General features: G+C 37.1%; 1 protein-coding gene across 4 annotated transcripts in view; it reads right to left on the bottom strand.

Annotated features, from left to right (window-relative positions):
* The window catches only part of FOLT1 (folate transporter 1), an 81,916-nt gene that overhangs the window by 19,959 nt on the left and 37,242 nt on the right, over positions 1-24,715 (bottom strand). For all 4 annotated transcript variants that reach the window (XR_016434575.1, XM_090018266.1, XM_090018264.1 and 1 more), the window contains exons 5-6: positions 19,381-19,474; positions 17,301-17,374 (exon numbers count right to left, since the gene is read on the bottom strand). Coding sequence is in view for 3 of the 4 variants with exons in the window: in XM_090018266.1 (XP_089874392.1) it covers positions 17,301-17,374; positions 19,381-19,474 (168 nt within the window). In the remaining variant the exon portion in view is untranslated. The remainder of the gene's footprint in view (positions 1-17,300; positions 17,375-19,380; positions 19,475-24,715) is intronic.

Here is a 24,715-nt window from a genome sequence, read left to right on the forward strand (position 1 = left end):
CCATGAGAACTAAATTTCAGGACAAAGCCTCCATATGCCAATTTGTTGGTTATGCAGATGAACATAAGGGTTACAGGTGCTATGACCCTGCCAATAAGAAGATTAGAATTTCCAGAAATGTTGTTTTTGATGAAAATAGTTTTATGGAAAGTAAAGCAAATCACAATCGAGAACATGGTGATGCAGCTGGAAATTGGTATGATCCATGGCTTAGTGTCGAACTTATTTCACATACTGCTGAAGATACTATTTTGACCCATGAAGGCATACATGGTGAGACGGTTTCAGATGATGCATCACAAACAGCATGTCTGAGATACAAAGGTAATGTGTATACCAGGAGACCCAAAGAGCAAACAAATGTACCTACTGAAGAACACGTTGCATTGCCTGATAACAGAGAAGCACCAAAAAGATCAGGCAGGATAAGACATCCTATTGAAAAATGGGTTAGTTATGACAACTTTTCTATGGACTTTCAAATTTTTCTATCCAAGATTGAAAAACATGATGAACCACTTGGTTTTCATCAAGCCGTCCAATCCAACAAATGGATTGAAGCGATGAATGAGGAGATCGAGGCACTTCATGAGTGTCAAACATAGGAGATAGTTGGCCGTCCTCCACATAAGAATGTTGTTGGTTCCAAATGGGTATATAAAATTAAATATAAACCGGATGGTAGCATTGAACGGTACAAGGCACGTCTTGTAGCCAAGGGTTTCACTCAAGAATATGGTCAGGATTACGATGAGACATTCAGCCCAGTGGTGAAAATGGGAACTATTCGCATCATACTTGGCTTGGCAATTGAACATGACTGGATCCTTAGTCAGCTTGATGTTAAAAATGCATTCCTTCATGGAAATTTAAAGGAAGAGGTCTACATGGAGCAGCCTCAAGGTTATACATAGGGAGACCCAAAAGAATATGTATGCAAATTAACCAGAACCTTGTATGGTTTGAAGCAAATTTCCAGGTCATGGTTCGAAAGCTTCTCCTTAGAAATTCAGAAGCATGGTTTCTTTCGTTCTCAACTAGATCATTCTCTGTTTATATACAGGAATGATACCACCCTGGTTTTCTTATTCATATATGTTGATGATATTGTGATCACCAGTAATGCTCCATACCACATTCAACGAATTAAAGTTTTATTGAGTATGCAGTTCAAAATGAAAGACCTTGGGGAACTGAGATACTTTCTTGGTGTAGAGGTGGACAAACAAGATAACAAAATGTCATTAACTCAACACAAATACACTCTTGATCTTCTGGCTATGACAGATTGTAAACCTCTACCTACACCCAGTGTTGTCAACCAAAAGCTCAGTATTTGTGATGGTGAGTTATATCCTGATGCAGTCAAGTATCGCAGTTTAGTGGGTATGTTGCAATATCTTACTTTTACTAGACCAGACATTGTATATTTTGTTAATCAAGTATCTCAGTTCATGCATGAACCAAAGACTGGTCACGTGGATGTTGTCAAACGCATCCTTCGCTGTCTAAAAGGAACGGTAGGCGATGGACTTACATATATTCAATCTTCATGGAAGTCACCAAAACATAACATACTGGCCTATACATATGCAGACTGGGCAGGGGATCCAGATGAGAGGAGGTTTGTTTTAGGATACTGTGTTTTCATTGGAAGAAATCTTGTCTCATGGAGTAACAGAAAACAGAAGGTTGTGGCAAGGTCTAGCACAGAGGCAGAGTATAGATCTATGGCAGCCACCACTGCAGAAGTGACCTGGATTAGGCATCTACTTACAGAGATGGGGGAGGATATCTCAAATTCAACACTTATGTGTGATAATAAAAGTGCTATACAAATTGCATTCAATCCCATTCATCACAGTCGAACTAAGCATATCGAGATTGATCAACATTTCATCAGACAAAAGATAGCAAACAAAGAGATTGAACCAGTTTATGTGCCTTCAGAAGACCAAATTGCCGATATGTTTACAAAAGGTCTTACAAGTCACCGTTTCTGGTATCTGAAGGACAAGTTGCACATGGTTCACTCCCATGCACAACTTGAGGGAGGGTATTAGAATATGGGTTGGATATGGATCCATTCAATAAAGGATCCATATCTATTCCCAGGTTTTGTATTTTAATGTAATATGAGTTACTAATACAGGGGCACTTTTGTCCATGTGTAAATTATTGTAACCCTATTAAGGCTAATGAAGTATTAGCGCAGCGTGTGTAAAAAAGGATACGGGCTGCCGATTCCCAACAATATCAGAGCTCTCTCTCTCTCTCTCTCTCTCTCTCTCTCTCTCTCTCTCTCTCTCTCTCGTCTTTGATTTCTGCAGGAATTCTGACAAACGGGACTAAAAGTTTCATCAAAATCCTGCCCTTGTTCTTGCGTAAACCCTTTGGCAACAAGTCTAGCCTTATACCTTTCAATACTCTCATCTGGTTTATATTTGATCTTATACACCCATTTCGATCCAACCACATTTTTGTTGGATGGTCTGGGCACAATCTCCCAAGTTCCACATTCATGTAAGGCTTCCATTTCTTCATTCATCGCTTCAATCCACTTCTTGGAGTTGACAACTTGATAAAAGGTGAGAGGCTCATCTTCTTTGTTTATGGATGTCAGAAACAATTGAAAATCCAGTGAAAAGTTTTTGTAGTTGACCCATCTATCAAGTGGATATCGAGTCCGAGTAGACCTCCTGACAACCAACTCCTGTGAGAGAGGAGTTACATTAAGATCCGGACAGGAAGCAAAGACCGGTGGAGGTTCTTTTTCACGTCGGGTGTAGATGATGCCCTTGTACCTTCTTGTTTCCAAGGGTTGCGCAACAACTGCTTCTGGCTATTGTTCATTTTCTGACTCCTCACATATTTCCTTCTGACTACAGTCTGGAGGACAATCATCATTAATGTTGGAAAAAAGTTCAGAAGTTAACCATGGATAATATACCTCAACATTGGATCCTGAACTTGAGATGTTAGCCGGTTGATTATCAAAGTTCGTCTCATCAAAAATAACGTTTCTGGACACTTTGATGCGTCTGCTCGAAGGATCATAGCACCTGTAACCCTTATAGTCATCCGCATACCCCACAAATCTGCACTTCAAGGCTTTGTCTTGAAACTTATGACTTAAAGACCTGTCAATATGCACAAATAAATAGATCCAAAAACATGTAATTCATTATAATCGGGATGAATACCAAAAAGGGTAAAGTATGGCGATCTGTTTTCTAACAGTGCCATGGGCAGACGATTTATCACATGCACTGTAGAATGAAAAGCCTTTGTCCATAAAGTAATAGGGAGATTACTATCATGTATCATGCTCGTTGCACTCTCAATAATATGTTGATGCTTCCTTTAAGCTATCCTATTTTGTTGAGGTGTATGTGAGCAAGACACTCTTCTCCTTATTCCGTTATGCTGAAGAAAATCAATAAAATCACTAGAGAAAAACTCTCCCCCTCCATCACATTGAAAATGTAGAATGTTTTCAAAGAAATGATTTTTGATGAAATAATAGAACTTTTGGAACAATCCAAAGACTTCGAACTTATGTTTCATGAAGAATATCCAAGTGTAACATGAATAGCTGTCAACAAAGATAAGACAATATCTGTTACCTGAATCAGAAGCAATTGGGGCAGGGCCCTAGACCTCAGAAGAGATGATTTCAAAGGGTCTTGAAGCTCTTTTATTGATTCAATTGAAGGGTAAAACACGACTCTTACATAAATGACAACTTGGACATTTTATTTCATTTATTTTTGAACTCATACTAGACTTAGGAATCAAATGATTTGAGATAAGTTTTTCAATAAAATGGTGACCACAATGACCCAATCAAATAAGCCAAAGAATTGGCTTATTACATTTAGAAATGGCGAACACACACTCAGAAGAAATTAATGGTGGATGTTGATGAAGCTTCAAGGATGAACAAGTGAAATGAACTGTGGAGGAGGGATCTTGAAAAATATACATGTTGCCTTGTCTCTTTCCCTCAGCGAATGTCTCTCTCGTGTGAAGATCCTTGACATAAACAAAAGAGGGAGTAAATTCAACTGAGACATTAATATCATCAACCAGTTTTGATACAGAAACAATATTTTTTTGAATATTTGGTGCATGGAGAACATTTGAAAGCTTGAGAGGAGACTTAGACATGGGTATAATAGCATTTCCAATGTGTGAAATGGAGTGGTGAAAACCATCTCGTGTAACTATACTATTTCTACTAACATAAGGAATAAGGTTTAGGAGTTTACCCGTATCACCTGAAACGTGGGCTGCTGCCCCTGAGTCAACATACCAAATGCCTTTATCATTCTGCTTCATATTCAGTCTTGTCAGTGCTGTTAATAGTAACTCCTTTACTTCTCCCCCAGCCTTTGGGACTCTCGAGTATTTCTTAGTTTCTGTTTGCAAAGATTTTCCTTTATTTTGGGGATTGAACCAACAATTTGCTTTAATATGCCCCCTTTTGTTACATAAAAAACATGTAGAAATGGGCCTTTGACTTTGCTGATTAGGAGGAACATTAGGTGTTGGAAGTAGCCCACGACCCCCAAAACCATGTCTTGTTTGTCCACCTCTGCCTCGAAAAGCACTACCTCCTCTTCCTCTTTCATAGGTCAGTCCTGTAGCGAGTATATCTTGAGTCCCAAGTGCACATAATTTTCTTCATAAAGACCCTTCAAATTCATTTCATATTAGAATAATTTTGCACGTAGATTTTCGAACATTGGAAGCTCTGGAAGACACAATAAGGATGTTGTCAGAACATGATAATCTGGTCCCAGCCCGCTTAGAGTCTGTTGTATTTTATCTTTATCATTAACCACACATCCCACAATAGCTAGCTAATCCGTAATGCTCTTCATTTTATTCAAGTACTTCATGATAGACATAGAATCTTTCTTTAACATCTGAAATTCCTACTTAAGAAAACACAACTCTAGCCTCGGATATTTGCGAATATGTCTGAAGTAGCTTGTCCCACAACTCCCTGGCCAAACAATCATCAGGAATGGCTACAAGAACCTCTTGCGACAGTGTTGAGGTGATGTATGCCACCAATGCTTGGTCTCTCTTTATCCAAGCAACGCAATCCGGATTTCTGAAAAGCACAGTAGAGGATGCCCCTTTATCATCTTCATTTTCCTGAGAAATAAATTCTAGAGGGGATGAAATTGATCCATCCAGATGTCCAGAGAGATCTTGGCTCCTTATGAAAGGAACGATCTGTCTTTTCCAAGTCAAGAAATTGGTGTTGTTTAACTTCTCAGAAACGAGTTGACTAAGAAAGTTAGAAGAAAGACTTGTTTGTGGGAAAGGGAAATCCATTGAGAAAAACACAAGAAGAAATTGATGTTAAAGAGGAGGAGAAAAAATTCTGGATCAGATTCAATCTATTGAAGAACCAGCCACTTTTAATATTCTGCCTTTTTTTTTTTGCAGAAGTTAAAACAAGAAAATTATCTCCTGACGTGACCGGCGAGCATGACTGATTTGATCGTGGTTACACTGAATCGATTCCAAAATTGATAAAATCCTTCGTTGAATAAATGAAAAATATCTCCAAGAAATTCTATAATCTGGAATAATAAAGATGATAAAAATAAAGCAAAGGTATTCCAGATAAAGGCAAATCAACAGTGGACAATTCTGTCAATGATCTCCTTTAAATAAAACGTTTTTTATTTTCGAAGGAGGAGATTTCAGAAATGAGCAAGAATGAGTAAGAACGAGGAGATCTCGACTGAAGTAAAAGAGACGCAGATTAAGAGACACAGATGGGGAATCAGAAAAACGCTGATTAAGAGACGCAGAAAATCTGAGATTGGAAAATCCAGATTTGGATTTAAAGGAGAGACGCTAATTTGAAAAAAGAGTCAAGAAAACGCAGATTCAAAGAAACACAAATCTGGGTTTAGAAAAGAGATAGATTGAAGGGAGACACAAAGACAGATTTGGATTTGAAGGTTAGATCAAGAAAAACGCAAGAAAACGCAAATTCAAAGAAACACAAATCTGGGTTTTAGGACACAGAGACACAAATCTGGATTTGAAAGTTAGATCATGAAAAACGTTGATTCAAAGAAGATGCAGAAATAAAAGTCACAGTTTTCTCGGCTTGGATTTGAGATCATCTCTTTGGGCATTCCTTTGAAAAGACAACTCCAGGCCTAGCTTTAACTTGGCTGCTCTGATACCATGTTAGAAGGAAGAAGCTCCAGACTTACCTGCACAGGAGAAAGAAGATAACAGAGAAGAGAATAGGGGCTTCTGAGACTACCTCAATGTGACTACTCTATTCAATAATATATGTATTAGTGAGTGATTACAAAATTAGGGTACTAAAATGCCCTTTAATGAACAACTAATATTACAACATAACATATCCATGTGTGTGGATACGTGACTGCATATGGATACAGATCAGTGTCCGGATGCATGGACGACTTGTTTTCACCTTTGTGCACTTGTGAGAGTTCTCCTTGTGCCTTTGTGCACACTTTGTGTCTCTAACATTGTGTTCATACACAAATACTCTTTTTATAGAGATTTTCACATGGTATCAGAGCAAGTTTGATTGGAGAAAGAAAATCTTGTGGTTCTTCACAATATCAAGTACCTCAAAAAGTGTGCCTTCAACTTTTTGGTGATTGGCGTGAAGACTCCTCTCCATCCAAAATTTTTGAAGAATACTACAACAAGTAAGATTTAAAATCTTATTGTGGTACGTATTCTTTTCTCTCATTTTATCTCTCTGATGGGTGAAAAGGACTCTCATTTCTCTCTTGGCTTTAAGCTTAATGGCTCCAATTATCACGTGTGGGCCGGAAACATGGAAACCCATATTAAAGGAAAAGGGCTTTGGGGCTACGTTCAAGGCTCGATTCCAGAACCGGAACCTAAAATCACTTTGGTTGAAAGAGGGGAAATCAAAATTCTCGAGGGAGATAAAAGAACTAAGGCTCTTGAGAAATATAGCAAAAAACATGAGTGGGAAATGAAGAACTTCAAGATCGTGTCATGGATCTTCTCCTCCGTTGAGACAAGAATCAACGTCAATATTATAAAGTTCAAAAAGGCATCTAAAGCATGGGAGTACCTTGAGAAGATGTACACTTCTAGGGACTTATCCCATAAGTATTACCTCCAAAAGAGGATGTTAACTCTTCTTCAAGAAGAAATAACTATAAGAGAGTATTTTGCTGAACTCTCTTCCATTTGGGATGAGCTTGCTATGCTCGAACCAAAGTAGAGTGAAGCCATAGAGCTTCGTTATAAACAATTAGAAGAAGATCAATTTTTTAATTTTTTGAATGGACTAAGGCTCGAGTTTGAGCAAATTAGATCTTCTCTTCTATCCTCCTTCACCTCTCCCTCTCTTGAAGACGTCATTACAAAATTAAGTGGAGAGGAAACTCATATGGGCATTTGCAAGCAAAATCCAAGTGTTTTTACAATGCCTACAAATCAAGATGAGCGTGATGGAGTGAATGTCGTTTCTAGGCCCAGGAACAACTTGAGGACATATAAACCTCCTCATTTTAAAAATCAAAATCAAGGATCCAATGGTGGACAAGGTGGAAGAAGGGACTATAGTAAAATTGTGTGTCACTTTTGCAAGGAACCGGGACACATCAAACCGGTTTGTCCCAAATGGAAGAAATTATTGGCTATGGCAACTACATCCCAACCTCAAAAAGAAAAAAGTGCATCTAATTTCACAAATGGAGCTATCTCTCTAAATCAAATTATGGAAGCTCTTCAACCTTTTCTCAAGGGATCCATTTCCGGTGTCGCCGTATCTACTCCTTCCCCTCCAGGTAAAACTTTTTGGCTTTTAGACTCGGGTGCTTCATTTCATATGTCTCCAAACATTTCTTCTCTTTCCGAATATTCTAAAAATTCGTCACCATCGTTTGTTTCAACCACGGATGGCACTTCTCTTGAAATTAAGAGGATTGAAAACTTTGAAACCCAAAATTTCTTTATTCCCAAAATTAGATTTATACCAAAATTAAATTTGAACTTACTTTTCGTTTCTCAACTATCGAACCATGGATGTGACATTCAATTCTCATCTAATAAGTGTTTAACACAGGATCATCGGTCCGGAAGGTTGATTGGGAAAGGCTCTAGGAAGAGAGACTTGTACTATGTGGACTCTCTTCAAATCCCTAAAATTCTTTTTTGTAATGTGGTCCAACATAAAGACATAAATGTGTGGCACAAAAGACTTGGTCATCCCAACATTACCAAGTTATCCTATTTGCATTTTGTTAAAAATCTTTGTAAAAATACTTTCGCTTATAATGATTGCATTCTTGAAAAAATGAGAAACATGCCTTTTGAACAAAGATTTATGTTTACCACAAAACCTTTTGAAATTATTCATTCGGATGTTTGAGGACCGGCGCCTGTCATATCCAATGAAGGCTTTGTCTATTATGTGATTTTTGTGGATGATTTTTCTCGATATTGTTGGATATACTTCCTTAAACACAAGCATGAAGTTTTTCATGTTTTAAATCATATCATATGATAATTAAGAATCAATTTAATAGTAATTTAAAGATATTTATGACCGATTCCGGACGCGAATATCTCTCCAATGAATTTAAGAAATATTTTGAAGACTATGGTATTGTCCATCAAAGATCATGTCCTAAGACCCCACAACAAAATGGGTTGTCTGAAAGGAAGCATAGGCATATCATTGAAACCACTAGAACTCTTCTTATATCCCAAAGCATTCCAAAAAAAAAAATTGGGCCGAAGCAGCTCTTGCATCCGTTTATCTTATTAATCGTCTTCTATCCAAAAATTTAGATAAAATTTTTCCATTTGAGACTTTATATGGAAAAGAACCCGATTATAATAGATTGAGAGTTTTTGGTTGTAACTGTTTTGTCCTTACGGATAAAAATGATAAACTCTCATCAAAAGCCATTCCTTGTGCTTTTCTTAGCTATTCTGAAACCCAAAAAGGATTTTGATGTTATGATACTAAGAATGATAAGTTATATGTCTCAAGGAATATGACGTTTTTGGAAAATGATAGTGGTTTTGAAAAAAATGAATCACTTAGAAAATGATGACTATTCCTTTCTATTTGATTTATTATCTAAAGATGATAATATCTCTAGTGATGATGAATTAACATATGATAGTGACAAAGAATTGGTTGAAAACAACAATGATTCTAATTCTCCTACCTCTCAAGAAGAAAATATAACTAGAGACCCTATCACCTATACTCATAGAGATAGAAGTACCTTTAGAAGTGTTATTGAACAATACAGTGAACCTAGCGAATCTATCTCCACACATGATACAAATCCTAGAAGAACCAAAAGAACTAGAAAAAACCCTTCTAGATTTGTATCTTTTGATTCTTTCTCTCCTAAATATCGGGCTTGTTTAAGTGTCATTCACTCATATTTTGAACCAAAAAAATTTGTAGAGGCCAAAAGATGTGTCGAATGGAGAGAAGCCATGGAGAGTGAACTCAAAGCGCTTAGGAAAACACATTTGGGAATTTCAAATGCTTTCCAATGAAAAGAAAACTATAGGATGTCGATGGGTGTTCAAAGTCAAAACCAAAAGTGATGGATCTCTTGAGAGGTATAAAGGTCGCTTAGTAGCTAAAGGGTATAGTCAAGAATATGGAATTGACTATGAAGAGACATTTGCTCCAGTAGCAAGTATGGTTACTGTCAGATGTCTAATCACCATTGCTTCAATTATAAAATAAAATATTTTTCAAATGGACGTCAAAAATGTTTTTTTAAATGAAGATCTTAATGAAGAAGTCTATATGAATGCTCCACCTGGTATGGAAAACCCTAAAAATAAAGTTCTCCATCTTTATAAAGCTCGTTATGGCTTGAAACAAGCTCCCAAAGCTTGGCACGATAGGTTTAACAATGTAATGATAGAAAATGGTTTCACTTCATGCTATACTGATACTGCATTGTTTGTTAAGAAATCTGATGCAGGAATTGTTATATTACTGTTATATATTGATGATATGTTAATAACAGGTGATGATACCAAAGGAATCAAGAGCATTAAATTTATCTTGACTTCAAAATTTGAAATGTCAGACTTAGGATTTCTGACATATTTTTTGATAATTGAGGTTGCCTATTCTCACAGAGGCTATTTTTTGTCTCAAATTAAACTTGCTTGTGAGATTCTTGACAGATCATGAATCACAGATGATAAGGTCTGTGAAACTCCTGAAATAGTGGGTTCAAAGATGAAGATTGATGATGGGATTCTCCTAAAAGATCCCACACCTTACAGGTAACTGGTTGGATCTTTAACGTTTCTCAGCATTACTAGGCCTGATATCTCTCATGCAATACATGTTGCTCGTCAATTTCAACATGCACCTACTACCGTTCACATGAGCGTCATTCTCCGCATCATCAGATACATAAAGGGTACAGTAAACAAGGGGTATTTCTATCTTCTTCTAAATTGAATTTAATTGCTTATACTGACTCTGATTGGGGAGGTGACCCGAATAACCGTTGCTCCACCACTGGTTTCTACATCTTTTTAGGGGAATCTTTAATTTCTTGGAGATGCAAGAAACAACAAAAGGTCTCACTCTCATCCACAGAAGCCGAATATAGAGTCATAGCATCTACTACCATGGAGATTGTTTGGATTCGCAGCTTGCTGGAAGATATGAATATTCAAGTCCAAGGGCCCACAAAACTATGTTGTGATAATAAAAGTGCAATTTACATTGCCAAAAATCACACATTTCATGAGCGCACGAAGCATATTGAGATGAACTGCCACTATGTTCGTGAAGAATACTTAAGAAGAACCATAGACCTCCCATATGTAACATCAGAATATCAACTGGCAGACTTCTTCACCAAAGCGTTGTGCTCTCCAAGATTTAACTTCTTGGCAAACTTTCAGTTATGTCACCCTAAGTTTGAGGGGGCTGTTAAAATGTAATGTTCTTTATATATATATATATATATATATATATATATATACATAGAGAGAGAGAGAAAAGCATATACATATATATAGTATATAGTATATAGTATATATATGTATATGTATTTATCTAAGTATATATATAAATATATATTCATAACCCGATAAGGGTATTACGGTCATTTCCCACATTTTACGCATATTCTCATTTGAGAATATGATTGTATTTTCTTTTCTTTATTTCTTTATTTCTTTATTTCTTTCTTTCTTTCTTTTTTTATTTTTTTTTATTCTTTATTGTAACATGGGGGGCCCACAACATATACGTTGGAGCCCCCCTCCAACGATCATATTTATAACCGTTGGAGGGACTCCAACGTATATGTTGGAGCCCCCCCACTTCTCCTTTTTGTATATATAGGGGTGATCCCCCTCTAGCTTGGTTATGTTTTTATAAAGCCCATTTGGGACTCAATATATTGAAGTTCATTTTTTTATACCTTTGTGCATGTGTATTCGTGCCTTTATGCACTTGTGAGAGTTCTCCTTGTGCCTTTGTGCACACTTCGTGTCTCTAGCATTGTGTTCATACACAAATACTCTTTTTATAGAGATTTTCACAACCCCTCCCCCGAGTCTTCTTCTTTTCCCTCTTTGTTTTTCCGTTAGGCAACCCCCTGCCTCTTTGTTTTTTCATCAGGCAGGGGGGCAGAGCCCCCTGCCTCTGTGATTATTTGTCAGGCAAGGGGGCGGAGCCTCTTTGTTTTTCCGTCAGGCAGGGAGGCAGAGCCCCCTGCCTCTGTGATTTTCCGCCAGGCAGGGGGCGGAGCCCCCCCCCCCCACCTGCCTCTGTGTTTTTCGGCAGGCAGGGCGAAGCCCTGCCTCGCCTGGGTTTTTGCAAGCTGAGCCCCTGCCACCTTCCTCTTTTTCGATAGGACGCCAGGGGCTAAGCCCCTGTCGCCTCTCCTTTTTACGACAGGACAGCAAGGGGCAAGCTCCTACCGCCCTCTACATTTTTGGCAGTAGGTCGACAAAGGCCGAGCCCCTGCCACCTTCTGTTTTCCCTGCAGGTTGGCAGGGGCCAAGCCCCTGCCTTTGCCTCTCCTATTGTTTCCAATAGACAGGGGGGCTCCGCCCCCTGCCTCTAGTTTTTTTCGGTCGGTCGACAAGAGTCGAGCCCATGCCCCTGTCCGTTCTTTTTCAGAGGGTCAGCAGGGGTCGGGCCCCCTGCCACTTCCTGCCTGCCCAACGGGTCGGCAAGAGCCTAGCTCCTACCACCCTCGGTTGTACAGGCAAGTCTCCAGGGGCGAAGCCCTGTCCTGTTGGTGTCGAGATGGGTCGGGCTCGGCATGACAACCGAGTCCACCCTGCCCTTCCAATTTTATCATTATTTTGCTAACAGTTTATCTTTTCGCAGATTTCGCAACGGAGCATGCTCGTGCCTCGTGGCCCGAGCCTGTCCTCACTTACGCTCGCAGAAGTACGTAAAACTGCAACCCCCCCCCCCCAAGGTAGGGGAAAGTTGCGTGAAAGGACTATGAACGGACAAAATGCTAAAACAAATGCAAGATAATTAAAAATTGGAAAAGCAAGGCACACATATATAAGTATATGTATAAAAATATATATATATGTATGTCTTTTAACTCAAGGGCGCGGTTTCGCGATCCTTGTCCTCTTTTACTTTCCTACACTTTTTTTTTCCTTTTGTCGTCGCGCTTTATGTGCCCAGGCTTTTACTTTCTTTGTCTTTTTACTTTTCTGTATTTTCTTTCCTGTTGCCGTTGCGCTTTATGTACCCAGATTTTTACTTTTTATGTCTTTTTACTTGTCTGTATTTTCTTTTTTGTTGCCCCGCGCTTTATATGCTAAGGATTTTTTCTTGTTTCTGTCTTTGCTTTTCTATATTTCTTTTGTTGCCGCGCTTTATGTACCCAGGCTTTACTTTTCAGTCTTCTCCTGCTTATATTTACGTTCTCGCTTTTACTTTTTATCTTACCTTTTTGTTCTCATTGTATGATATTCGTTAGATGATGTTATTATGTTTTTGTGTTCTGTTACTACTGTTTTGAACTATCACACATGATGTGAGGATTTGCCCTTGTGATTCTTTCAGGGGAAACCTTGCAGGGCGTGTGAGCGCACGTACCAATGTTCGCTCTTTTCGACAAAATGCGAAATTGGGTACTGGTGTCTCGATCTTGAGAAAATGTTTTCTTGTAGTGATTTTGGATTTTCTTGAGAATACAGACATGCATGGACTTACAATCTCTGTGGTGGGGTACTTTTGAGTAACCCTTATCAAGCATCGTAGTCGTACATTTGGACAGGGACGATGAATTTCACTACGATGAGTAGCTCGTGAGGTCGATGAAACCTCATAACGTGCAATGGGCACAAATGTTGAAATTCACAAATTGGTGAATATGCGTCTTCACAGGCAAGATGCTCGAGTGGGTCTAATGGACTAGAGCATGCAGAACGGGACGACGGTTAAGAAACCCCCGTTCGCCACGGTTCATCAAGAGAGAGGATGGATGATACAAAAACTCTGATTGACAGGTCTTTAACGACCACCCTACAGCCAAATGACTCGGCTTCTCCAGTCATCGGAGTTAGGGGAAAGGGACTACCATAATTATCCTAGGTGGTAATTGTCAGGCGCTTTTGCAGAAGTTAGATGCATCCATATGCCACGAATGCCTTTGGGGAATTCTCTCTCGGTCACTTGCCGTCCCCTTAGGAGCGAACTCAGTCAGTTATCCGAGGTATCATAAAATACATAGCATAAACCCCCGGACCGGTCTCGGTTGTTTCTATGTTTCGCGTCTGTGTGTACCCACAGGCCAGTCATAGTGACAAACGTTTTTATCGACAATGTCTCGTTTTTCAAAAACTCACGAGAAATTGAAAAAATTCCATAAATCTTGCATTTTTTGAGAAAATCTCAGCAATAAAAAAATAAATTAAAAAATATAAAAATGATTTTTTATAAGAAAATATTAATAAAAATATTTAAAAATAAAAATACATTGTTTTTTTGCGATAAATAGCTGTTTAAAACATAAATATCACGTTTAAATCGCGGTATTTATGTTTTTTCATAAATCTTGCAATATTTTGAAAATCATGCGAGAAATTGCCATTTTAAACTTTCAGGCAATTTCTCGTGATATTATCGCGAGATTTTCATAAATCTCGCGATATTTGTCACACTGAGGCAAGTTAATATCGAAACTAAAAATATCTTGTTCACACTACTGTTTAATTGCACACTTTGAGATTCATAATTGCTTAATGTGCTTAATTTCATCCTGTGTTAGTTATTTTGTTTTAGTTAGTTGTTGTCTACTTGTAGAATCAATTGATCATGAATATTTGCATGCGTAGTTAATTTGTCATTAATTTCTATAATTGTTTATCCTGTGAGCACTTTGGTGCCTTTATATAAGAATAAGGGTGATATACAAGATTGCACAAACTATCGTGGTATAAAACTCATGAGTCATACTATGAAACTTTGGGAGAGGGTGATTGAGTCTAGGTTGAGGAAGGTTGTCATGATATCGGAGAATCAATTTGGTTTTATGCCTGGAAGATCAACTATGGAAGCTATACATCTTCTTAGACAACTTATTGAAAGATATAGAGAGAGGAACAAAGATTTGCATATGGTTTTTATTGATTTAGAGAAGGCATACGATAGAGTACCTAGGGACGTTCTCTGGTGGACAATGATGAAGAAAGGTGTTTCTCTCAAGTACATTAGTATAATTAAAGATATGTATGAAGGAGTAGTAACCAATGTCCGCACTTGTGGAGGGGTGACAACCAATTTTCCGATAACGGTTGGGTTACATCAAGGATCTGCTTTAAGCCCTTTCCTATTTGCAATAGTGATGGATGAGCTTACGAGATCAATTCAAGAAAATGTACCGTGGTGTATGTTGTTTGCTGATGATATTGTTTTGATTGATGAGTCTAGAGCTGGGGTTAATGCTAAGTTAGAATTATGGAGACAGACATTGGAAGCTAGAGGTTTTAAGTTGAGTAAGAGTAAGACTGAATATATGGAATGTCGGTTTAGTAAGCAACGAAGTAGTGATGGGAGTGTAGTGAAGCTTGGTGAGCAAGATATACCGGTGAATGATTATTTCAAATATTTGGGATCCATCATTCAAAAGTATGGAGAAATTGATGGAGATGTAAATCATAGGATAAAGGTTGGGTGGATGAAATGGAAAAGTGCTACTGGAGTGCTGTGCGATCGTAGAATGCCATTGCGGTTGAAGGGAAAGTTTTATAGGACGACTATTAGACCCGCTTTACTATATGGTACGGAATGTTGGGCTGCCAAGAGACATCATATTCAAAAAATGAGTGTAGCTGAGATGCGGATGCTTAGATGGATGTGTGGAAATACAATAAAAGATAAGATTCGGAACGAAGAGATACGTAAGAAGGTAGGTGTTGCACCCATTGAAAATAAGATGCGAGAGAATCGTTTACGGTGGTTTGGACATATTCGGCGAAGGCCTAATGATGCTCCAGTTAGAAGGTTGGAGAAATGGGAAAATATATTAGTTAAAAGAGGTCGGGGTAGGCCTAGGAAGACTTGGATGGAGATGATAGGAAAGGATATGAATGCTTTGAACCTCACCGAGGACATGGTGTTGGATAGAAATGATTGGAGGAAAAGGATTCATGTGGAAGACCCAAAATGAATTTCTTTTTTGGTTCATATCGCTGACCCCAATTGTTTTGGGATGAAGGCGTAGTTGTTGTTGTTGTTGTTGTTTATCCTGTGAGCAGGTTTTGCATTAGTTTTTGTTCTTTATTGTCTTTTGCGCACCTACCAGTTTTTCGCGAAACTGACCTATTTTATAGGTGCAGGTGACGATTAGGTTCTCCAAACATCCGGTGGCTCGAGACCTCACTCTTCTTACTGGCATCCTGGCTACCTGTTTTGGCTTTGTACTTTTACTCATGGGGAAAACCCTTAATTTTGTAGAGACTAAAATTCTATCAGTGAGATATACCTTTTGCTTGCTAATTATTTTGCTAAGATGATTTTGCTGGTTTTCGTGCTAACGTGCCCAGGATCGTCAACTTGTTCCTCTTTCAAAAGAAAATTTGCTTCCTCTGACTTTTGAAATCAAAACTCTGAATTTTGAAAGGTTTTTCCTAAATATTTTCCATAATCACAAGTTGAAATTTTGGGGCGTTACAAGATGTATCATAGGTATTTTCTCAGGAAAGTTTTTCTCAGAGAGATTTTCAAAAGTTGGTTTTTATCAGAAAAATCTCGGGAGTTTAAAAATATTGAACAAAAATATAAATAATAAAAAAAACATAAGAAAATAAAGTCTTGCATGATTTTTCTTGCAAAAATATAAAGAACAAGTTTTAAAAGGTTTTGGAATATAAAGGAAAAAAATAGAAACTATATGCTTAAAATATAAAAAAGTAAGTTTTTTCCCAAAAATATTGGGATATTACCACAATAATATCATGATATTTTAAGTATTGGAAATATTTTGAAAATATCATGATATATTGCTGATAATATCTGCTGACTTGATAACGCTGATATTATCACGATATTTTCAAAATATCAGCAATATTGGTGACACTGACATGTATAATACCTTGATTTGATTGATAGTTTCAAGTTTATACTCCCACTATAGGCTATACATTGTCAATTTTGTGCATTTTTGTGCATGAAACACTGCCCGAGAAAAGGGAATAGCTATAGAATCGTTTGGATAATTGTACTATTTTCTTTATGGGTGTAAATAATTTGCAACTAACTTTCAGATTATATTCTAGAATATTAAACACTAAGCACTAGCATGCTAAGTGATACACAGGAAGTTCTTATTTCTAAACTTCGGTAAAATAGAAAGAAAACAAAAATGGATGATTAAGCTGGTCTATTCCAGCTGATGGCATTGCAGTTCAAAGAATGCCCTTATTCCTACCAACTAAAAGTCTATTCTGACATATTTGACTGCATCATTATTTATTTGTATTGTCCAAAAGCAGTTTGATAAGACAACTTGTTTGGCATTTATGAATGGAAAATCTTTTAAGACTTTCAGTTTGCCCTATTAAATAGACAGAAAATCTCACCAATTTAGTAGCACACAAAACCAAAGAAGTAAATGCCAATGATTTTACCACAAGATCACCGAATATATTACAATTCTATTCAGAGTTGCATGAAAGCATAATTACATGTCCTCATAGGAAATGGACAAATGTACCAAATTTATTTTGATAAGGAACACCAAAAATGTTACAATAGTACTTACAAGCAAAAGGCTAGGGCCAATCCCTCTATAAAGTGAATGCCATCCTTCTTCCTTTAAAATTGTTCTCACAGCATCTGATTTTAGGAAATAAAAACCAGATGGGTAACAAAAACCTCTCAAGTGATTACTTGTGCAATGAAAGTTAACATAAGATATTAAAAATTCAAAAGCATGTGACCTGAAAATACACAGCAAGATTCCTTATGTATAATAACATGCTTTACACAAGATAGATGGAACAGCTAGAGTCAATAGGTCACAGGTTCAAATCCTACCAGGGGATAACATAAATGGTTCAGCTATCAAAAGCAAAAACTACAAAGACAGTTGAGATAAATGAATATTCCCGGCATGCATTTCATCTCATTGACATCTTCATAATGATTTTGAAAAGGTTAATAATATCAATATTAATATAGATCCTTTTCTCTGGGACTAAATCTTAAGATTTGAATGAGCTATGGTGAACAAGACAAATTAAATCGCAAATATGATCTTACCATAACAGGACAACTTCACAACAAATACAACAACAACAACTACGCCTTCATCCCAAAACAATTGGGGTCAGCGATATGAACCAAAAAAGAAATTCATTTTGGGTCTTCCACATGAATCCTTTTCCTCCAATCATTTCTATCCAACGCCATGTCCTCGGTGAGGTTCAAAGCATTCATATCCTTTCCTATCATCTCCATCCAAGTCTTCCTAGGCCTACCCCGACCTCTTTTAACCAATATATTTTCCCATTTCTCCAACCTTCTAACTGGAGCATCATTAGGCCTTCGCCGAATATGTCCAAACCATCGTAAACGATTCTCTCGCATCTTATTTTCAATGGGTGCAACACCTACCTTCTTACGTATCTCTTCGTTCCGAATCTTATCTTTTATTGTATTTCCACACATCCATCTAAGCATCCGCATCTCAGCTACACTCATTTTTTGAATATGATGTCTCTTGGCAGCCCAACATTCCGTACCATATAGTAAAGCGGGTCTAATAGTCGTCCTATAAAACTTTCCCTTCAACCGCAATGGCATTCTACGATCGCACAGCACTCCAGTAGCACTTTTCCATTTCATCCACCCAACCTTTATCCTATGATTTACATCTCCATCAATTTCTCCATACTTTTGAATGATGGATCCCAAATATTTGAAATAATCATTCACCGGTATATCTTGCTCACCAAGCTTCACTACACTCCCATCACTACTCCGTTGCTTACTAAACCGACATTCCATATATTCAGTCTTACTCTTACTCAACTTAAAACCTCTAGCTTCCAATGTCTGTCTCCATAATTCTAACTTAGCATTAACCCCAGCTCTAGACTCATCAATCAAAACAATATCATCAGCAAACAACATACACCACGGTACATTTTCTTGAATTGATCTCGTAAGCTCATCCATCACAATCGCAAATAGGAAAGGGCTTAAAGCAGATCCTTGATGTAACCCAACCGTTATCGGAAAATTGGTTGTCACCCCTCCACAAGTGCGAACATTGGTTACTACTCCTTCATACATATCTTTAATTATACTAATGTACTTGAGAGAAACACCTTTCTTCATCATTGTCCACCAGAGAACGTCCCTAGGTACTCTATCGTATGCCTTCTCTAAATCAATAAAAACCATATGCAAATCTTTGTTCCTCTCTCTATATCTTTCAATAAGTTGTCTAAGAAGATGTATAGCTTCCATAGTTGATCTTCCAGGCATAAAACCAAATTGATTCTCCGATATCATGACAACCTTCCTCAACCTAGACTCAATCACCCTCTCCCAAAGTTTCATAGTATGACTCATGAGTTTTATACCACGATAGTTTGTGCAACTTCACAACAAATGCTTTCTAAAAAAAGAAAGTTTAAAGATCAAACACTTCTATTTTTTCATGAGATAAAACATCACAATGCATGTAAAAACACAAAAGGTATTCACCCAATCACTTCTAATTAGCAATAAGAAACACCTTCACATCATGCATACAGGAAGCATATGATACAACACAGGATATTTTCTGGAAAGATGAAAAGGGAATACAAAAATCAATTTTAAAAGTATCAGACCAGAAAATCCAGAATATGGCCGGGTTTGTTGTAGAGGTGTCTGAAGCTGCAATCTTGTTTTAACTAGCCAAACAGGATTTGTAAATAGACATACCTGAGAATGGCATTAGTAAATAGTCATTTAATCTGCAATGCAATAATCATAACCTGGAAATGATTTTAGCCAAACTTACAAACAATAATTATAAACATATAACATACTGCAACATAGGTAAATATGTGGAGAATGAAACTGGAAGTGCAGATGGATGAATGAATAAATATAAATAATATTTTGATGCAGTATAAAACAAACGATTTCATTGCGATGAGAATCCCTCCAACAAGCTTTAGATGCACAACCAAGACTTGCTGACTGGATGCAAAAAGTGCACCTTTTTATGGTGATCTTAAATACCAATTCATGAAATGCCACCTAGTGTACCCAAGAAGTCTAATTTCCTTTGTTGACAAGAAGAGCATAATTCCAAGCTTAGGATACTTTGCTACCCTCACGATGTCATATTTGGGTGTATCCTCACTGGCTCAAATCCAGCACCCTCTCTCTCTCCCCTGCTCACGAACAATACTAGGAACTTTAATGGAGATGCTGGGGGTCAAAGTAGATGAAATATTCATATTCTCCGTCTCAAGCCCTTTTGAAAATGAGTCCCTTTTTTAAATTTTTGAATCAAGGGATTTAAGAGGATACAAGGGAGCATCAGATATCAAAGGAAAACTGAAGCTGTAGAAGTTTCAGAAATTGTTGAAGTCAATGGCAGAGATGATGACATCAGCACCAATGATGCAGATCTGAAATTAATGTTTCTGTGTCTGAAAAATTACAGCAAAAGTGAAACATAGATAGAAGGGAAATGAAAACAATGAAAAGATGATGAAAAAGAACGAAGAGTTAAAGAAGAGAGAAAAAGAACTTGGGCAGCAAGAAAACGAAGAAAAGGTAGAATAAAAGATAACCAAGAAGAAAACAAAATTTTATTGTGAAGAAAGAATAAAGGGAGAGAGAAAATGAAGAGAATGAGAAGGGTAAGAACAGGAAGAAGGAAGAAGAGAAGGAGAGTGAGACAGATCAATGAAGCACACAAGGAACTTGTAGAGGCTCTGATACCATAATAACTTTGAGAAGAGGAAGAAGCTTGGAATACCTTGGACAAGAATCATCAAACAGCTCCAAATAACTGCTTGTGTGTGAGGCCAAACACAGCTGCTTTTATTAATACAAAGAGCCCTAACGGGGCAATTTACCTACAACTGACAAGTATGTCATTCAATAGTGCCGTACCAAAATAAGATAGATAAAACCTAAACAATACTTTTATATTACATCCAAAAGAGAGACTAATAACAGAAATACCACTAGATGTGCTAAAATGATGATATTTCTCCTTGTCACTCTATCAATATTTTTCTACAGTCAGGAATATCAAACTGACTGCCTTGCAATGTGAGCTTTATCATTAGGAAGAACTCTTGGTTATGTTACATATAATTCATGCTTCTCAATTTTGTGGGAGAGGAGGATGCAAAAAGAGAGGGCACACAATGTAGAGGGCAGAAACTCACTCAATCTTATCGAGCAGCTATATTAATACAAGGAGTCAACCCTTGTATTGGGGCTACATAAACAAGAATCATAAAAATAAGGACAATAATACCCCAAAAGAAAGTAAGAAATAACTACAAAGGAATAATAAAAAGACAACTATCTACAAAAAGCCCCATAACAAATAAAATAATTCCAACTATGCCTGTAATATCTCGTATTTTTCTGGGATTTTTTTTTAAAGTTATTTATGCAATTAATAATGTTTTATGCAACTCTGGTGTAAAATAATAATTTAATATTATTTAAATATGTATAGAAGATTGGTACAGGCTTTGGACCTTAATCGGATTGTGGATTGTGAGAATGAGATCCATGGTCCATGGTTATTGAGAATTTCAATTTTTAAAAAAACTAGGTAGGTATTAAATTAGTTAGAAAATGATTTAATTGAAAAACTATTAAAAGAATTTTTTTACTACATATCAACTAAGGAAAGCTTACCTTTCCTTATGTTTCCTTTTATTAAGAGGGACATCTCCTAGGTGTTTTGAGAGAGACAGCAGCAAGAGAGAGAGAGAGACAAAGAAGAGGGTGGTGAAGGAGCAGGCCGACCTGCATTTCCTCTTCTTCTTCACAGTTCAACCATCACCAAAGGTACGGGCCTCCCTCCTAATTCGACAGAGGGGACTAGCATGGATTGAATCTGGCTTAGGCTTTAAGAAAAAAAAATAAAAAATAGGTCTAGGTCTGATATGCGTTTTTTTTTCCCTGATCTAAATAGCATGTACAGATTTTTTTTTTTGGCTGAGTACTGCCCATGTACAGACCCTGATTTTCATGTTTCGACTTTATGGCATGTGATTTGATTTTTGTTGGGTATTTTATTGAACCCAAGAATCTGTCCAAAACCAGATTCACGCTGGGCTTGGATTAGTAAAAGGAAAAGAAAAGAAGGAAAATCTGTTTCTGTGGGTTCAAATCAGATTTGTTTTGGACTGGACCCAGAAATAAATTTTTGGAGGTTCGTGTACAGATTTGTTTTGGACTGAACCCAACAATTTGAGTTGTTTTATTTACCTGGTAGTATTAGCTTTGTTTTTGTTTATACATATGATCTGAATATTCCTATTATCATGTTCACCTTATGATCTGAGTTTTCCTGTTTATTGCTATCCCCATAAGATCTGAATTCTTTTGCAGCTCTTATGATCCAACTTTCTGTTTTATTGCAGTTACCTTTAAGATCTGATCATCTTCCTAAACTAAGTAACGTCTGAACATTTCCTTGATTAAATAAACCTGTTTGGGTTTTTTTTATGGGAATTTAATCTTATTATCTTCTTAATACACGTTGGGTCAGGAGCGGATTTATTAAACAAGAAGTTTTAAATACACATTAAATCTGTAATTAAATACCTAGAACTGAGTTATTGTTAAATATGATTTGAATCTGCAATTAATTAACTCAATTTGAGTTTTTGTTAAACATGTAAATCTGGGGCATTTCAATTTGCAAAACCTGAGATTTCATTAAATAAAAATCTGGGTTTTTCTGGATTAATTAAATCTGGTTTTAGATTAAATAAAAATCCACATTTCTATTTAATTGGTTAAGTCCGAATTTGCTTAAGTAAAAATCCAATTTATGAGCTTCAAGCTATGTTATGATTCTGTATGCATTTAGATTTATGGAATCGTGCTTATGTGGGTTTATGAACTGTCAGTATGAATCCGAACCGTTATTCATGAATCTGATATTTTTTTTATTAGCTATGCATGAACATGATTTTCAAGCCATGCTACAAATCTGACTTTCAATCTGATTTTCTGATTAGGTCTACAAAGCAGATTTTCAATCTGATTTCCTGGTTAGGTGTAAGAATATGACTTTCTGATTATGTTTAATAAATCGTAGTTTTTATTTATGTAGGTAAATCTGGATTTTTGTTTAGTAAAAATCTGGGTTTTTGTTTAAATATGTAAATTTGGACTTTTGTTTAATAAGTCTGAGTTTTTATTCAAGTATGTAAAAATCTGAATTTCTAGTCAGCAAGATTTGGATTTATTTAATGGGTTATGTCGGAATTGGATTCAAACGAATCTGGGATCCTGTGGGTTCTTTTATGCACAGGAATACAACAAAACAACAAACAACAACTACGCCTTCATCCCAAAACAATTGGGGTCAGCGATATGAACCAAAAAAGAAATTCATTTTGGGTCTTCCACATGAATCCTTTTCCTCCAATCATTTCTATCCAACGCCATGTCCTCGGTGAGGTTCAAAGCATTCATATCCTTTCCTATCATCTCCATCCAAGTCTTCCTAGGCCTACCCCGACCTCTTTTAACTAATATATTTTCCCATTTCTCCAACCTTCTAACTGGAGCATCATTAGGCCTTCGCCGAATATGTCCAAACCACCGTAAACGATTCTCTCGCATCTTATTTTCAATGGGTGCAACACCTACCTTCTTACGTATCTCTTCGTTCCGAATCTTATCTTTTATTGTATTTCCACACATCCATCTAAGCATCCGCATCTCAGCTACACTCATTTTTTGAATATGATGTCTCTTGGCAGCCCAACATTCCGTACCATATAGTAAAGCGGGTCTAATAGTCGTCCTATAAAACTTTCCCTTCAACCGCAATGGCATTCTACGATCGCACAGCACTCCAGTAGCACTTTTCCATTTCATCCACCCAACCTTTATCCTATGATTTACATCTCCATCAATTTCTCCATACTTTTGAATGATGGATCCCAAATATTTGAAATAATCATTCACCGGTATATCTTGCTCACCAAGCTTCACTACACTCCCATCACTACTTCGTTGCTTACTAAACCGACATTCCATATATTCAGTCTTACTCTTACTCAACTTAAAACCTCTAGCTTCCAATGTCTGTCTCCATAATTCTAACTTAGCATTAACCCCAGCTCTAGACTCATCAATCAAAACAATATCATCAGCAAACAACATACACCACGGTACATTTTCTTGAATTGATCTCGTAAGCTCATCCATCACTATTGCAAATAGGAAAGGGCTTAAAGCAGATCCTTGATGTAACCCAACCGTTATCGGAAAATTGGTTGTCACCCCTCCACAAGTGCGGACATTGGTTACTACTCCTTCATACATATCTTTAATTATACTAATGTACTTGAGAGAAACACCTTTCTTCATCATTGTCCACCAGAGAACGTCCCTAGGTACTCTATCGTATGCCTTCTCTAAATCAATAAAAACCATATGCAAATCTTTGTTCCTCTCTCTATATCTTTCAATAAGTTGTCTAAGAAGATGTATAGCTTCCATAGTTGATCTTCCAGGCATAAAACCAAATTGATTCTCTGATATCATGACAACCTTCCTCAACCTAGACTCAATCACCCTCTCCCAAAGTTTCATAGTATGACTCATGAGTTTTATACCACGATAGTTTGTGCAATCTTGTATATCACCCTTATTCTTATATAAAGGCACCAAAGTACTCTTCCTCCACTCTTTAGGCATCTTATTTGTTCGCCAAATCAAGTTAAAAAGATTTGTCAACCATTCTAAACCTTTCTCTCCCAAGCATTTCCAAGCCTCGATAGGTATACCATCTGGGCCAACTGCCCTTCTTGATTTCATTTTCTTCAAAGCCTCTGCAATTTCTTTCTTTTGAATCTTGCGCATGAAGTCACGATTTATCTCATAAAAAGGAATGGAGAAGTCTCTAAGATCTTGAGCATGACTATCATTAAATAGCTTATCAAAATAATCTTTCCATCT

This window comes from Nuphar pumila, chromosome 10 (genome assembly GCF_984573655.1).
Source record: "Nuphar pumila chromosome 10, dmNupPumi1.hap1.1, whole genome shotgun sequence".
Taxonomy (NCBI): Eukaryota; Viridiplantae; Streptophyta; class Magnoliopsida; order Nymphaeales; family Nymphaeaceae; genus Nuphar; species Nuphar pumila.